Source organism: Sphaerodactylus townsendi, linkage group LG04 (assembly GCF_021028975.2).
Source record: "Sphaerodactylus townsendi isolate TG3544 linkage group LG04, MPM_Stown_v2.3, whole genome shotgun sequence".
NCBI lineage: Eukaryota > Metazoa > Chordata > Lepidosauria > Squamata > Sphaerodactylidae > Sphaerodactylus > Sphaerodactylus townsendi.
This window is the reverse complement of record NC_059428.1, coordinates 63,639,289-63,655,591: the sequence shown is the minus strand read 5'-3', so window position 1 is coordinate 63,655,591 and position 16,303 is coordinate 63,639,289. Positions and strand designations below refer to the sequence as shown.

Here is a 16,303-nt window from a genome sequence, read left to right as displayed (position 1 = left end):
AGTCTGACGCCTCTATCTTCAAAAATGTGCAGCCAGTGCTTACACACTCAGAAATTCCCCATTGGCTACAATGGAGCCACTGCAGAGCATAGAATCTGCCAGGTTCTTCAGCAAGTTCTGTGGTGGGAAAAATTAATTAACTTTTCCCACCATAGACTTCAATGGGGCTTGCTGTTATGACCACCTGGCTTTTAAGGTGGCTGCAGGAGGGCCTCCTGATAATTGTATCCAGGCTTGGTGAACTTTGCTTCTGAGGGCAGTGGGAGGGGGTGCATTGAGACAGTTCTGAGAGAACTGAACCGGCAGGCTTCACATGCAGAAGTGGGGAAACAAAATAAGCCTTTTGAGGGGCCATAACATTGAACCCCCAGAAGCAAAGTTTACCAAGCCTGGATGCTATTACCAGGAGGGCCTCCTGGAGCCACCTTGAAAGTCTGCTGCCTCTATCTTCAAAAATGTGCAGCCTGCTTACACAATCAGAAATTACGCATTGGCTGCAATGAAGCCAAGGCACTGCAAAGCAGAGAATCTGGGCAAATCTCTTGGAGTGTCTGTCAGGTGTGTATTTTTAAACCTAGTAGCATCAAAATATCAGTGCATCATCCAGAGACTGTCCTGATGATACCAACTGAGTTTTGTGATGTTAGTTTCAGGAGGGCAAAAGTTATGGACCCTCAAAGGGGTAGCCCCCATCTCCTGTTTTCTCCCATTGGAAACAATGGAAGATTGGGCACTCCCTTTGGGGGTTCATAATTTTGTCCCCCCTGAACCAAACTTTATGAAACTTTGTCCCCCCTGAACCAAACTTTACAAAACTCAGGTGCATAGTGGGTGCTAAAGGTCACTGTGTAGTCTCTGGGCTTTTGCTGAATCATTAATGTTAATTGAAAAAACTGGACATATCATTCTGATTAAGTTACACTCTGAGGAAGGGGGGATTGTGCTCCTGGATAAGCCTGAAAGTTCTAATTTTCAATTTTTTTATAAATGCTTTATTAATTTCAACAACAGTTACAGAAAAGAAAAAGATAGTTAGAATTGTTAAAATAGGTAATTCAATTACAGTTTTACCAACAAAACATAATTACAGAATTTCTTCCTAGTCGTACAGAATTACCCGAATAGAAATTAAAAGAGAAAGAAGAAAAGAAAGGGGGGAAAAGGATCTATTATAAAGTTTGCCTTAATAAAGTATGAGTTTAAGAGAAAGTAAAGAGCAAAGATAGTGAGTTAAAAGATAGAGGTAGCAAGAGACACATTATTGTGTTTCCTGTCCTTTTTTGTCTAAACATTCTTATTTATAGGGCTTCATCTTCAACTTTGATTTCTATTTGCTAACATATATAAGCTAACCATTTGTGTATCAATAAGACCTTTTCAAGGTTATATTTATTGTCTATATTTGGTTGTTAGTTACCAACCAACTTTATATATTTCATTTATGTTATTATCATCATAACATATATAACCTCTTGTCGTAATTACCTTAAAATTAATATAAGAAATTATATAATCGTCTTCAATAATCAACTGGGAGAATGGTGACATTGTTTTCTTTGGCAATAAAGTTTGTCCATGGTTGCCAGTTTTTTCTGTATACTTCAGCTGGCAACTGTTTCACTTGGTGAGCTTGTTTGTCCATTACATAGAGCTGTTGCACTCTTGATTTCCATTCGTCCATTGTTGGAGTGTTACTTAGTTTCCATTGTTTGGCAAAGACAAGTCGAGCTGCTATGATCAAATGATATATCAAATGTAATTGCGGCTTATCCATTCCTGTTTCTATCATTACTGGGTTCAGAAGGTAGATTAATGGATGTTTTTTAAATTGTTTGCCTATGATTTCTTCAATATGTTTGTGAATTAATGCCCAGAATTTTTTTGTTTCTTTACAGGTCCACCAGATGTGGTAAAAGGTTCCTGTTTCTTGATGGCATTTCCAGCAATTGGGTGAGTTTTTCTTGTTTATTAATGAGATAGTAAGGGGGGTCAGATAGGTTCTATAGTACATTCTTAAGTTCTGCTCCCATAAGTCTGTATTTGGTGTGAATCTATATATGTATTTATATAGGTTCTCCCATTGTTCTAATGTGATTACTGTGTTAATATTTTGGGCCCATTTTACCATGTTTTGTTTTACTTCTTCTGTTTCAGTTTTTTGTTGCAGGAGACAATCATATATTTTGCTTATAAGTTTTTTGTTTTCCCCTATTAGGATTTTATCCAAGTTTATCAGACTAGTATTGATCCCCCAATGTTTCATATCACTTTTCCAACTATCTGCTAGTTGCATATATGTGAACCAATGGCAAGGTTGACCTTTTATCATTATTAAGTTTCTTGGTTTTAGTTGGATTTTCCCTTGATTTATTACTGTAATGTTTTTATAAGTTAACCAATCTCTGTTCTCATTTCTATCTTTTATTTGCAGGCTTTCCATTCTTGAGACCCATTGAGGAAGTTTGGCATAAAATATCTTCCTATACTTTGTCCAGATTTTTAATAAAGCGTTTCTAATAAAATGAGTTTTGAAATTTTTGTCTCCTGCCTGATTATGTGGGGATTTAGGCCATAAATAGTTATGCCAGCCAAGGTTGTTATTATAGCTTTCCAGATTTAACATTTCCCTATCTGTTAGATTTATCCATGTTTTCACCCATGAAAGGGCAGCTGCATCATGGTAAAGGTGAAAGTCAGGCAATGCATAGCCTCCTCTATTTTTTGTGTCTATTAAATTTTTATATTTAATTCTAGATTTCCTGCCTCCCCATAAGAATTTCCCCACGTCTGTTTGCCATTGTTTAAATATTTTATTAGAACTTATTAATGGTAAATTCTGGAATAGGAACATTAACTTAGGTAATATTGACATTTTGATTAATGAAATTCTTCCATAAAACGATAGATTCATATTTCCCCATTTTTCTAATTTCTGCTTAATTTTTGGCCATATTGTTAGATAGTTATTTTTAATCAAATTGTTATTATTATTTCCTATCGTTATTCCCAGATATTTTATTGTTTTTTCTACTTTATAATGGGAACGTTGTTCTAATTGTTTAATTTCTTTGGGGTTCATATTATTTGTTAGCATTTTAGTTTTACGTGTGTTAATTTTAAACCCCGAGACTTGTCCAAATTTTGTGATGGATTCTGTGAGGTGGTTAATAGTATTTAAAGGGTCTTCTATGAAACATGCTATGTCATCTGCATAAGCATTTAATTTGTAGTTTATACCTTGATGCTTTACTCCTTTTATATTCTTGTTATTTATTATCTCTCTTAAAAGTGGTTCCAATGCTAGAATAAACAATAAGGGAGACAAGGGGCATCCTTGTCTTGTTCCTCTTGTAATTGGGAAGAATTCTGTCTGATCATTATTGATTTTAATGGTAGCTTCTTGGGTTTTATATATATTCATTACTCCTTTTAAAAAGTTATCTGTGATTCCACATTTTTTCATTACAGTTACCATAAAATTCCAATTCACCCGATCAAACGCCTTCTCTGCATCCAGGCATATTAATGCTAATTGTTTTTGAGGGGTTTGATTAGCTATTTCAATTATATTTAAAGCTAGCCTTATGTTTTGAGATAATTGTCTTCCTGGTAGAAAACCTGTCTGTTCTTTTGTGATATGGGTGTTTAGTATTTTCTTTAGTCTGTTTGCTAAGATTGCGGAGTATATTTTGTAATCAACATTTAATAATGAAATTGGTCTAAAGTCGTTTGGTTCTGGAGTGTCCTCTGTTTTGGGAATTAGAGAAATTTGAGCTTGTGTCCATGATTTGGGGGTGGTGGTTCCTAAAAAGACTTCGTTAATTATTTCAGTAAGCGGATCAAGAATGATATCTTTAACGTTTTTATAGTATATAGCTGAAATGCCGTCTAAGCCAGGAGTATTATTTTTTAATTTTGTTATTATATCGCTTACTTCTTGTTTAGATATTTCCTTATTTAGTTCTTTGGCTTGCTCTTGTGTTATTGTAAATAGGTTCTTATCTTTCAGATAGTTTTCTATATCCGCTATTTGTATATTTTCTTTTTTGTATAGAGAACTGTAGTATTGCTGTAACGTAGTTCGAATTTGTGTTTGATTTGTTAATATCTGGGTACCATTTTTAAGTTTGGTTATAATTTTCTTTTGTTGTTTGTTCCTAATCTTGTTAGCTAACCATTTACCTGGCTTATTGCTGCAGGTATAATATTTCTGCTTCATATAAATTGCTTGTTTGGTGGCTTCCTCTGTAATTAACATATTTAGTTGGTCTTTTATTATTCTGATTTTATTTTGTATTTTTTTGTTGCCGGCTCTGGCTGCTAGATATTTTTCTTGTTTTTCTAATTCTGTTTCTAATTGTTTCTTCTTTTCTTTCCTTTGCTTATTCATTTTTATTTCCTTATTTAGTAGTATACCTCTTGCAACTGCTTTATGTGCGTCCCAAATTATACCCTTATTTGTTATCGAATTAGCATTTATTTCCCAATATTGTTTCAATTCATTTTTGATTTCAGAGCAGCATATTTTATTTTTGAATATCCAATCTTTGATTTTCCATATGTTATTTTTTCTTTTTTGTCCTATTTCCCAATAAACCGGGTTGTGGTCAGAGACTGTTCTACATTTTATTTCAATTTTATTTGTTGTAATATATAATGATTTGGGTGCCCAGATCATGTCGATCCTAGAGTGTGACTTATGTCTTGCTGAATAGAATGTATATTCCAAAGAATTACCAGCTTGTCCTCTCCAAACATCCATTAATCCCAGATCTTTCATCATCTTAAAAAATATTTTGGGTAATTTATTCTCTTTCATCAGCTTAGCATTTTTATTTTTCTGTTTTCCTATTTTTTTATCTCTACTAGGATCAACTATTCCGTTCAGATCTCCTAGTAATATCCAATTGCGGGGGTGTATTGTAATTAAATATTTGTATAGTTTTTGATAAAATTGGGATTTTTTGGTATTTGGTGCATATATTCCCACAATCGATATCTTTTCGTTATTCCATTCTATTTCCACAATTATAAATCTTGCTTCTTTGTCTATATGGACTAAATTTGGTTTTAAATATTCCTGAATATATAGTGCTACCCCCCCTTTTTTTTTTTCATTTCCCGCGTGGAATAGTTTTCCTAATTTAGGGTTTATCAGATATTTCTCGTCAGATTTTTTAATGTGCGTCTCTTGGAGACAGACAATCCCATATTTCCCAAGTCTAAGCTGATGGAAGAGGTTTTTTCTTTTGTTAGGGTTGTTTAATCCATTTGTGTTCCAAGTTAGTATTTTACACGTCATATTGTATCAGTAATTCTAGAATATGAACAGAAATTTAGTTCTTTAAATAAAATATCCAAATAGTAGGATTAGTGTATTAAAGAGCAAACAAAAAAGGCAGTTAGCTTATTGTTCTTACCATTAAACAAGTTTCAGGCTTATCTTGTTTTTGGATAGAAATTCCTGGGCTTTGGGTACGTTGTTTATATTGTAGTTTCTCTCTTCAAAAGAGAAGGAGAGTCCTTCTGGCAGATTCCACCTGAATCGGATGTTGTTCATACGTAGAGTGTCTGCCAGTCCCATATAATCTTTCCTCTTCCTTCGTATTGCTGTAGGAATCTCCTTCAGGATTATTAGTGGATTGCCATCTATGCACAATTTAGATTTGGAGTGATTGTATAATATTTGATCTCGCAGATTTTTTCTTACAAATTTAATCACAATGTCTCTCGGGAGTTTTTTGTCTCTAGCAATTTTTGAGTTTGCCCGATACAGTCTATCAATTTCTCTTGCAGCTGTTCCCTCTTCCATATTCCAAATCTGGCTTAGCATTGGCAATAGGCGTTCCAATAGATTTTCTTTTTCTTCTTCTGGCAGGCCTCTTATACGTAAGAATGTTTCTTTTTGTCGTAGTTCTAGCATTGCCATGCCATCCATCTGGTTTGTAAACTGGTCCTTCAAGGTTTCCAATTTATCCTCTACTTCGTTGATATGCTCTGCATTCTCATTTAGTGTTGATTTAATCTGCTTCAAAGTATCGTCTATTTTTTTAAATTGGGTCATTTCCTTCTTTATCTCGGTCATCTCTTGTCTCAGCAGACCCAAATGTTCTTTAATTTCGTTTTGTGAGTTCATCATTATTTCCATCATTTGTCCCAATTTGGGGTCATATTCTGCTGGTTTTTCAGGTGTTGCAGTGCTTTGGTTCAGCATTACCTTGATGCTCTTATTATCGGCTGCTGCAGCTTTCCTAGTCGTCATTATTTTCCCTTTTAAAAGTCTGTGGGTTTTGTATATTTGGCGTCGTTAATTTCTCCTTCTGTTCACCAACTCACTTCGTTGTTCTCCTTTCCGCTGTATTGTTAATTTGGTTCCGGTATTTATCCTCCGTCAGTATTATAATCGCTTATTTATTACGTATGCGTTTCGTTTGTTTTTCTTCCGTTTATGCCCTTTAGCTGAATGGCTGGTTTGGGGATACTTCCGGGGCGCGAAGTTGAGGTGAATTCTGGGGAAGCAGTCTTAGAGAGCTTTCTTAAAGGGACCGTGTATTCTCTGCTTTCTACCGCGTCCCACCGATTTCTTTCTTTCTATTCTTGCACCTCAATTCCCCAAGCCCCACAACAAAAGTCTACATTCACTCACCAGTCGTCTCTCATGGGCAGAATGTCCAACCGGCAGCTTGGATGTCTTTCTATAGGATGCGGCACTGGTGGCGAGACCGCAGCGATCAAGCGCTGCCTTTCGCTCTCTTTCTTTCAGTTACGCACCAAGCCCTGCGCAAGCTCCAGTTGAAGGTATTTATTCGTTTATTTCTTTTTTGGTTAGCTTTGTGTGAAGTATGAAGATTCTCTAAACCGCTTTGTAGTTTCTTCGTTTCTCATCGTTTGCAAGTGTCTCTGTGCGGTTAGAGCGGTTTGCCATGGCGCTGCTTACTTCCGCTATGCGGTCCGTCTTTTCTCGGTGAAATGACTGTCGAAGGGGCAAATTTCTTCGGAAAGAGTTTCCCTTCCGTCTGAAGCAAGATCTCCTCTCTCTTCTGAGAGGCAGATTGCACCCCCCTACAGGCTGGGGGTGCGGAGATTAGACAGGATTCACCAGAGCAATCTCTGGACACAACTAGCAGACGCCATGATCATACCGGAAGCCGATAAGCCTGAAAGTTCTGATCAAAGTGTGCAATTACTGATTTTTAACACCTGTTGCAGATGGCAAAAGCCATAAATTTGTGCTTTCATATAATCTGCATTTTTATTCCACTATCCTTTTCCCTATCAACCCTTCTTACCATTTCTACTGGAACTTTGCACATGAACTGAAACCAACTGAAGTGCCTGCTGCTTTTATAAGATCTTACTGTTACATAGAGAGTAAATATTATTTTTTCTGTGTCACTATGCTGCATGCTTTTTGTATGTCACTCTGTTTCAATCCTGTGTTTGTACCTTCTTCAATAAAGCTTTGATTAATTTTGACATCTGTGAGTCAGGCCCACCTGCAAAACTCAAAGGCTTGCTTCTTGGTTTTTGACAGAGCCAATCTGCCATTTTGTCTGCTTCCTATTTCTTTGTTGCTTCCGTACAACTTTCAATTATGGAGATTGCTTGCAGCTTCCCCCCCCCCCCCAACTGTCATCTTTGGTATAGTGTTAGTTTGCTAGACATGACAATTTATTGTCATCATGAAAAAAAGAAAGCCTTTCTGATCTTCCTGGAATGGTAGCCTGAAGAGAGGAGGAATTGTTGAAGCATGGGTGGGGAATGCAGGAAGGAGCAAGAAAACCCAAGGAAAGCTAAACTCATGCTGATTTCTTTTTCTTTTCCTCATAAACGAAAGGAAAAGTTGCAATTTCAGAGCTTTCAGACATTGCAGGGATTCAAAAAGAAATATGTGTGTAACTGAGAATCAAACCCAAATGGAATGTACACTCACAAGGTGTAAATGGCCAATACCATTTCTATCCACTTGCTTAGATAATAACGTTAGCTTTAATGGACTAGATGGACAGCTCAATTGGGGATGGGGGCAAATCCCACTCTGGATGCAGCACAGGCTTATGCTGGTTGAAATGACCTCCCTGGGGGACTTCACCCCACAAGGGTCAAATCTACCAGCACCAGGTCTCTGTGGGGCCCTGGGACCCCCATCCACAGCGCCCAGCTCTCTGTCAATGTTTTCCTGCTTCCAACCTTAGTCAGCTTCCACTGCTGGTCTAGCCCCTTGCAGAGTGGGGCTTAGACATATAAATCAATCAGAAAATAATTTGAAAGAAGTTCTTAAACATCTATGAGAAGAGGTCGAACAACCAGATCTTAATATAAGACAGGAACTAGCACTGAATTCAACTACAACTAAAGAAAGGATTCAAGGCAGTTCACAAGACAAAGCAAAAATAATACAAGCACAACTGGAATATGTTTGCCGAATAGAGAGCCACTAGAAAAATATACTGGATGCTGAGGAGAGACTTGAAATCTTAGAACCTCAAGGAAGAGAGGGAAAATCTAGGTACTTCTGAAATATCAGATATAAGAGACCTTGAAAAAGACTTTGACAAAGAACAAAAATATATCTCAGTTAGTGAGGGCTCATCTGAACTTGGTCAAACTTACAGAATTAACTTAAGCATCACTGCATGCTACTGGAAAACTCTATTTGTTCTAGAAGTATCCTTACCCACAGAGAAAATAGCTGCAAAAATAGTAAACCACGTCAAACAAATAGCAATACACCTCACAGATGAAAATTATCTTGAAGGTTTGAGATTAAATTCCAGAGAAAACCCCCCAGGAAATCCAGACTTTAGAGAAAAACCATTCCAGAAAACCCTAAAAATCAACTATCCAGAAGACATCAAGAAAATGTATTAAAAATTAAAACATAAGAGAGATTAAATCACATATGGGTCCTAAAATTTTATGGCACAGTTATGTTGTTAGGAGTTTCCCCCAAAATCTGCTATGACTATAATAAGAACTATTTTGTCACTTGCCAACTATAGCAAGTCTTATTGTCACCTTTATATAGAAATTTGAAAGAGTCCCTATTTGAAAGAATTGGGAAGTTAAAATTAGTGATTGCTTTTATATGGCAAAATTAACTGAATAGATATGCATTTAAACCAAAAGAAGTATCTTACCTTTATTATAACATGTAAAGCAATGTTAAATTCATGTTTTACTGATATGATTTCACATTTAAAAGAATAAATTAGTGTATATAAATGTATATCTTTCTGATATATATTGATAACGACATATAATCTTAATATAAATCAACTATGACTATGGCTCATTCCGCACATGCAAAATAATGCACTTTCAAACTGCTTTCAGTGCTCTTTGAAGCTGTGCGGAATGGCAAAATCCACTTGCAAACAGTTGTGAAAGTGGTTTGAAAACGCATTATTTTGTGTGTGCGGAAGGGGCCTATGATAGTTTGACAGAACTGTCAAATCTATACAGCAAACCTTTCTTTTCTTTATGATACTCTGTATTGTAACTGGGGTCCCTTTAGTATAACTAGTCATTAATGTAGATCCATTTAATGTTCTTTTGTTCTTTTTTCTGTAATTTTTTGTGGAGAAAATAATAAAAAATCTATTTAAAATAAAATAATAAGAAATGATGATCTAAAGTATAATCATATAATAAGAGATGGACTTTTAAAGCCCAATTCAGATGGGGCTTTTGGAACTGGCATATGGGGCTACGTGGCACATTTGCTCATCCTGCTGGCATAAATGGCCAGCAAAGAGGGCAAACAAGCCAGATTAAATCTTGGCAAAGAATATCAGATGAAGGTTTTAAAAAATTCAATTAGTAATATACTTTCAGCTAGTTTCAAGACAAAAAGGGGAAATAAGTTCAATAGGGGAAAAATTAAAAGAGCTGACAGAATTTGAAAAGGAAACTGCATCACAAGAAACATTTACTTCAATGACTTTATAAAATATTATTAAAATGTGATATAGAAACAGAACAAGTGAAAACACGCATGATTAAATGAATGACAAACTTCAATGAAGAGATACCTTTCCAACAATGGGAATCTTTAGGGATGAAAGGAATAAATTCACAGCCTGTCAAAATGTAAAGAGAAAACCGGTATAAGATGGTTTACCATTATTATATTATTCCAAAGAATATTGAGAAAATGAGCAACAGCTACAATGGAAAATGCTGGAAATGTAAAGAAGAAGATGGTTCTTTCTAGCATATGTAGTGGACATATAAGAAAGTGGAGAAATATTGGAATGAGGTACATCCACAATTACAGAAGATTTTAAAAATTAACTTTGCCATGGAGGCCAAGCAGTGATGGAGTTATAATGGGGACATCTGGAGACAATTTACCCAGGCACCCCCTGTTAAGTCATGTGGGGGGTAGAAAATTGCCCCCCACACCTCTCCCTTCCCCCCTTGGCCTGGCCATACCCCAGTACCCTGGCAGAGCCAGCTGAAGGATCAGTGAATCAGGCTAGGCCAAGGAGGGAAAGAGGCCCCGCCCTGCCAGGTTGCCTGAGACTGTTGCTGCACATAAAAGTCAGTGGGGCACAGGGAGTGGGGCACTGTGCCCCACTGTATGGGCCTGGTGGAACCCAGCAGTATGGGCCTGGTGGAACCCAGCAGAAGCTTTCCCTACCCCTGTCACCCAAAAAGGCCAGCGAGGCCTGCAGCGGCCTGCAGAAGCCTTCCCTCCTCCAGTAGACGACTCCAGCCTCACCAGGTTTTTTTTAAAGCACTGAGGCTGGAGTGCCCCCTCTCTCTGAGAGGATCCCTCCCAGCCCCCACCCCAGCCCCAGCAAGTTTGCTCTGCCCATGGATGACAGGATCCATTGGCAGAGCAAGCTCTGCCAGCCTGCCCCCACCCCCAGAATGCCTTCCTACACATGGATTGCTGGATCCAGGGGCAGAGCAAGTTCTGCCAGCCTGCCCCCCCCACTCCAAACTTGCCTCCATGCCCTTGGGTTGCATGGTTAGGGTTAGTGTCATAAGGGAAAACAAATCAAAGCCATTTGGACATTCCATTTTTATATTTTTTCACAGCAGTAATAAAATATTTTGAAAGCATTTTGAAAACATCAAAAAAAATTATTTCCACTGTGTGGAATGGACCATTGCTGTGTTCAGATTTGTGAGTTGGGGCATGTTCTATAATGTGATGGTGACCTCAAAATGACCTGGTGCAAAAAAAATCAGTGTTTGGTCGTGGTGGGGAAGGACAGTTGCCTACAGGGGGGCACAAAACTCAGATTTTGCCCTGGGCTCCATTTTTCCTAGCTACACCTCTGAGGCCAAGACAATGTTATTAGGCATATTACCAAAGAACATTTCAAAAAATTCTGAAAAAAATATTTCAGTATTTGACAATTGCAGCTGGACTGGTAGTGGCAACAAATTGGAAGATGTAAAAATGCTCTGGTATACAGAATTGGATAAATAAATGGAGTATGTAACCATGGCAAAATTAACAAGCTTAATCAATGAAACATGTACTCAAGAATTCCAAGACAAACAGAAATTGTACTAATATTATTCATATTAAAGAAATAATCATTGCCCAATTTTCATATGCTTATATAGTCAATATTTGCATTACCACCATTTGTTTAGACATATCAAATGTAGGTACTTAATATTTTAATTCCCAACATTTTCTTTTTCTGTTCATATTTACTCACTTTCCTCCACCCCTAAGCAAGCACTTCAAAAAATAATTGTGATCTCACATAGTGGGTACTTTAAGGAAAGCAACAATTGGTTGCAGAATGTGACACAGCTGCTCAAGTCCAATGAGCTAGTTCATAATCATTCTATAAAAGAAGCATTAAGTCACAATTTTCAGAAGGCTTACCATGTCTATCTGGTACAACAAAAAAGAAAGGTGGAGTGTCTTGTGGCACTTTAAAGACAAACTGATTTACTGTGTGATAAACATTTCTACCGCATCAGATATGTGAAATGTCTGTCTAACATTTTATTGGCATTCTTTCCAAACTTTTTAAAAATTAAATCAGTAGCATTTTGTAAATGCTACTGGTTCAGGATGAAAATTCAATAAATAAAGCATGCACAACTTGCATTGCATTTTTGCAGAGCAATTCTAATGGCAAATTGTGTCTTATAGGCTATGATCCTAAGAACACAGTTGTGGGAGAAAGCACCACTGAATTAAATAAACTTACTTCTGAGCAAACCTCCTTAGAATTACTGCCCTGGTGTAGGGTTCTATAATGCTTTCAAGAATAGATTTTGTTTTTCATAGACTGCAATGTGAAGGAAGTGTAGAACTTTTTAACCCTTCTTTCTTCCTAAACCCAAACTGCTTTTACATCTTCTGCAGGGAAACATATTTTTTCTGCAACACAGGTGGGGGCTGGGTGGGAAATGGAGAGAGGGTTATGAGGTCACCCTCCTGTCAGAGCAGTCTTACCATTCAAGTTATGTACTAGCTGCATTTTTTAAGAGCTGAAAACATTTATTTAAAAAATTATTTAGAGCAAGAATGGGTGAAGTATTTGCACACTTCTAAGAGCAAGAGGCCATAAATTTCAGCAGATTATAATCTCAGAGGTTGTGGTTAAAGGATTGGTTTTATTAGCAATTAAAGAACCTCATTGAATTTGCTTAAAAGCCAGAAGTGATGGTGTACTTTTCAGAGGTTCTACAAGAAGTTTTTACTAATATCATAAAAAATATTGGTCTAGTATTCTGGTAAAAGAGTGTTATTTGAGAAAGTGACTAGTTAGAGGCATAGGCATAGCTTTAAAGCAGGTAGATTAGTAGCTTTTGGGCAAATTCATTTGCTCAATAGGGACAAGTTGTGCTGCACAGTACAGTGACCTTTCTGGTTAAGAAACATCTTGAGAGACTTTTGGGAAATAGCAACAGTGACACAGTTAAAGTAATATTTCTGAAAACTGGCTGCAAAGTTTAAATTTCTACGTCACTGCTTTTAAGAGTTCTGTTAATCTGTATGCCAAAAATGCTTTTATTGTTTGCAAAACAAAATGTATACTTTGACTTTGGCCATTCCAACTGAATACTCATCCAGCTGTGGTGATAAAATGACTGTAACATGAGAGTATGGAGAAACCCAGCATACTTGCAGATTTGTTTGGCAAGGAGATGCAGCACATTTTATTTTGTATAAGAAGATGCTCAAAAACACACCACATTTTAGAGGTTACATGAAAAAAAAAAAGAGAGCCAGTTCACGTAATGCTCATGATGCATGGGACTGCAATTTTCAATTATGTGTAATGTTAAATATTATTTGGTAGGATCTATTAGTGCTACCATTAACCTCTTTAGGAATCTCTCAGTACTGATTAAAACTGTTAAAGCTATTTTCTAATGTCCTGATAATTTTCTAATGTCTTGATAATTATTCTCCATCTGCATAAAGTGCAAAAATTTCAATGCTTTCTTCACCTCTAAAATATTTATATTTATGGCTGAATTGCTTAAATTTTTTGTGGGAGGAAGACAAGTATAAGGCTGGAATTCTGTTTGCACCAGCTTGGAAGTAAGACTTTCTGGATGCAGTGGGAAGATCTTAAATAAGCATGAATGGAATAGGATCTAGATTGTGTACTTAAAATTGGGTTCAGCTAGCTTTTTAAAATTGAATCTCATACGATCACTCTCCTAACCATAACTCCCATCAAAAAAATTTCTTGCACATGGAGGTCCCATGATTCCAAGAATAGCTTTTTTTAAATGGAGATCAATGAGGACTATCTTATTTTTCATTATGAAAAAAGTTGGTTGGATCCAATCACTAATCATGTTAATTTTGATCATTCCTAATAGCATACAAAGTCTGAATGCCCTTGTTCTTCTAGCAAATATGTGACATTACACAATTTTATATAAAGATTTGAAGAAGAAAAGTTCATCTCAATTCAGTATCTCTTCTGGTTGTCCTAAACTCTGAAGTTGGTACATCTGGACTATACTTCACTGTTGCATTAGACTGACACTTCAAACAAACTTTGTTAAGAAAAGTAGATACCCTACTTAATTCCACTCCACAAGGGCAATCATCTGTGTTCAGACAAAAGGCTAAGAAGCCCTTTACTACTGGAAACATTTGAAGTCTTTTTTAAAAAAAAAACAACTACAAAAGAAAACATACTGGCTTCAACTTATTGAACTCTTTAGGCAACATAGCCTGAAGGGACCACATTACAGATTATGGTTACTCCTACTCCATTGAACCCTTCCTCTTTCAAAAGATAATTATTTCCAGTGTCTAAGTGCAACGTATGATGTGGGTAGGTGGACCATTTCTTGAATGAAAGTAATTTAAAGACTAGAGTACAGAAGCTCCCTAGATACCACTTTATCTTGGGAAAGAAAATGGATTACATACTATAGCTTTCACATCTGCTCTCACTTTCCTGCATCACCCCCATTTGTCAATTATTCTAGTTGATATAAGTAAATGTATCAAATTACTCTTCCTATGTTTAATCTCTAAATATAAAAAAATGACAATTTTATTTTTAAAAAATTGTCAGGGATGATTTTTCATGAATTAGTAATTGTGTGTTATGTTTCCAGCCATGGTGAAAGAAGATGTTACATGCAGTGAAATTGTATATAGTCAAACTAGCAATTGTAATTGAGTAGATTCCTGAGGTTTTTGTCTTTTGTTCGTGTGTTCATGACCAATTGCGTGGACTATGACAGTTGTGCCTTTTGGAAGTTCCCGTCATTATCAAGGGAAGGGAAGGCACAAACTATATCTCTGTGGCTGAACTTGGCAAGTATAATGTATAGGAAAAAATGAGATGCTGTTGGAGCTATCCACTGGTCAGTCATCAATTCATAGCAGATGACTGTCCTCCTAACTTTCATTTCCATATGTGCTAGTTCTGGTGAACAAAGCAATGAAGCACTATAGGGTTTCTTTCGACTTTGTGCTAGAATGCTAGAAGAATAGTACTTGTTATGCTTTCCTACCCCCCCCCCTTACGCTTTGCTGAATCCATCCCATTATTGCTGAGACTGTAATCATATGTACATTTACTTGAGAGAAATTGCCATTGAACATAGTGGGAGTTACTGATAAATATGTATGCATAGGACAAAAATGCAAACATGCATTGGGGCAGCTTGGAAGGCTAAAATGATATGTATGATGAAAGAGCCAATCCAACCATCCAGGCATCAGGTGGAGGTGCCACAGTGGCACTGGTCCGTTGCTCCCCAGGAGACTTTCTGGCAATAGGGTGGGGGGAGACTAAAAAGCCTCTCAGCAGCCAAAAAGCCCCCAGGTGGGATTCAGGGGATTCCGAAGGTTCTGTAGAACCTGTTGTTAAAATTTTCTTTTTCACTTTTTTAATACTTACAATGTTTTTAAGTATTAATATTTTTAATACTTAAAATAAAAAGTGATATTAAAAATATTTTTAAATACTTTTTAACAGTCATTATTTGAATCCCACCACCATCGGAACCTGTTGTTAAAATATTTGAACCCCACCACTGCCCCATTGGGCTTACTGGACTTATACCACCAAAAAGATGATGTAAGTCTGAAGCCCCAATGGCTTGTACAACAGGGCAATGGTTAGGTGGGAGCCAACTAGTGTCATTTCACTGGCCATGTTCCTGCCCCTGCTATGCTGGTGGGGGTGGGGCACCGGGATACTGACATGCTGTTCAGCACCATGACCCACCACTGGGGAGAGTTGCAGGAGTTTCACACAGCTGCACCCTCCCTGGGGCACTTGCCCTGCCAGAGAATGAATCAACTGGCACTACCTGGCCCCACTCCCAACAGCAAATTCACCACACACACACATCCCTCCTGTGGACGGGACTTTATAAGTCCAATAGAACTCAGTGGATTTAATTCCTTGAATATGTGTCGAATCTGTCTATGAAAATGTTTTTCTTCTATTCATAGGGTAGTATTCTATTCCTTTTTTACAGATAGCAGCAGCTGTACATCTCCCATCTGGGAAGCAGAAAAGGAGGGTGGACAATTTCTCCCCTTCCAGAAGAAAGTTAAGCAAGCAGAAAGGGAATTAGGACTGACAGATAACTGCTGACCAATACTTCTTAAGTTAAGCTGGTGGTTGGAGAATATCTACTAAAAGGCTATCAAATTGGAGACAAGAAAGGCTTAGGACTTTAGTGATTCAACAGTTTGGGAATGTTTGTCTTAAAGAAAAGCTCTTAGCAGTCGACCTGTTCTCTATAAACTTAGCAATTATATGATAATAGTTAAGTGAGCCAGCTAAGTTTTTCTTGGTGCTTCTGATGAGGGGAATTTCAGCTTCACTAT

At 37.1% G+C, this 16,303-nt stretch overlaps 1 protein-coding gene across 1 annotated transcript; it reads right to left on the bottom strand.

The window, feature by feature from the left end:
- Positions 1 to 995: 995 nt before the first annotated feature.
- Positions 996 to 7,126, bottom strand: LOC125430546. Its single transcript, XM_048492521.1, has 2 exons — positions 5,421 to 7,126; positions 996 to 1,731 (listed from the first exon to the last, which is right to left on the bottom strand). The coding sequence occupies exon 1, from the start codon at positions 6,260 to 6,262 to the stop codon at positions 5,423 to 5,425; it is 840 nt and encodes a 279-aa protein (XP_048348478.1). The 5' UTR covers positions 6,263 to 7,126; the 3' UTR covers positions 996 to 1,731; positions 5,421 to 5,422.
- Positions 7,127 to 16,303: the final 9,177 nt, after the last annotated feature.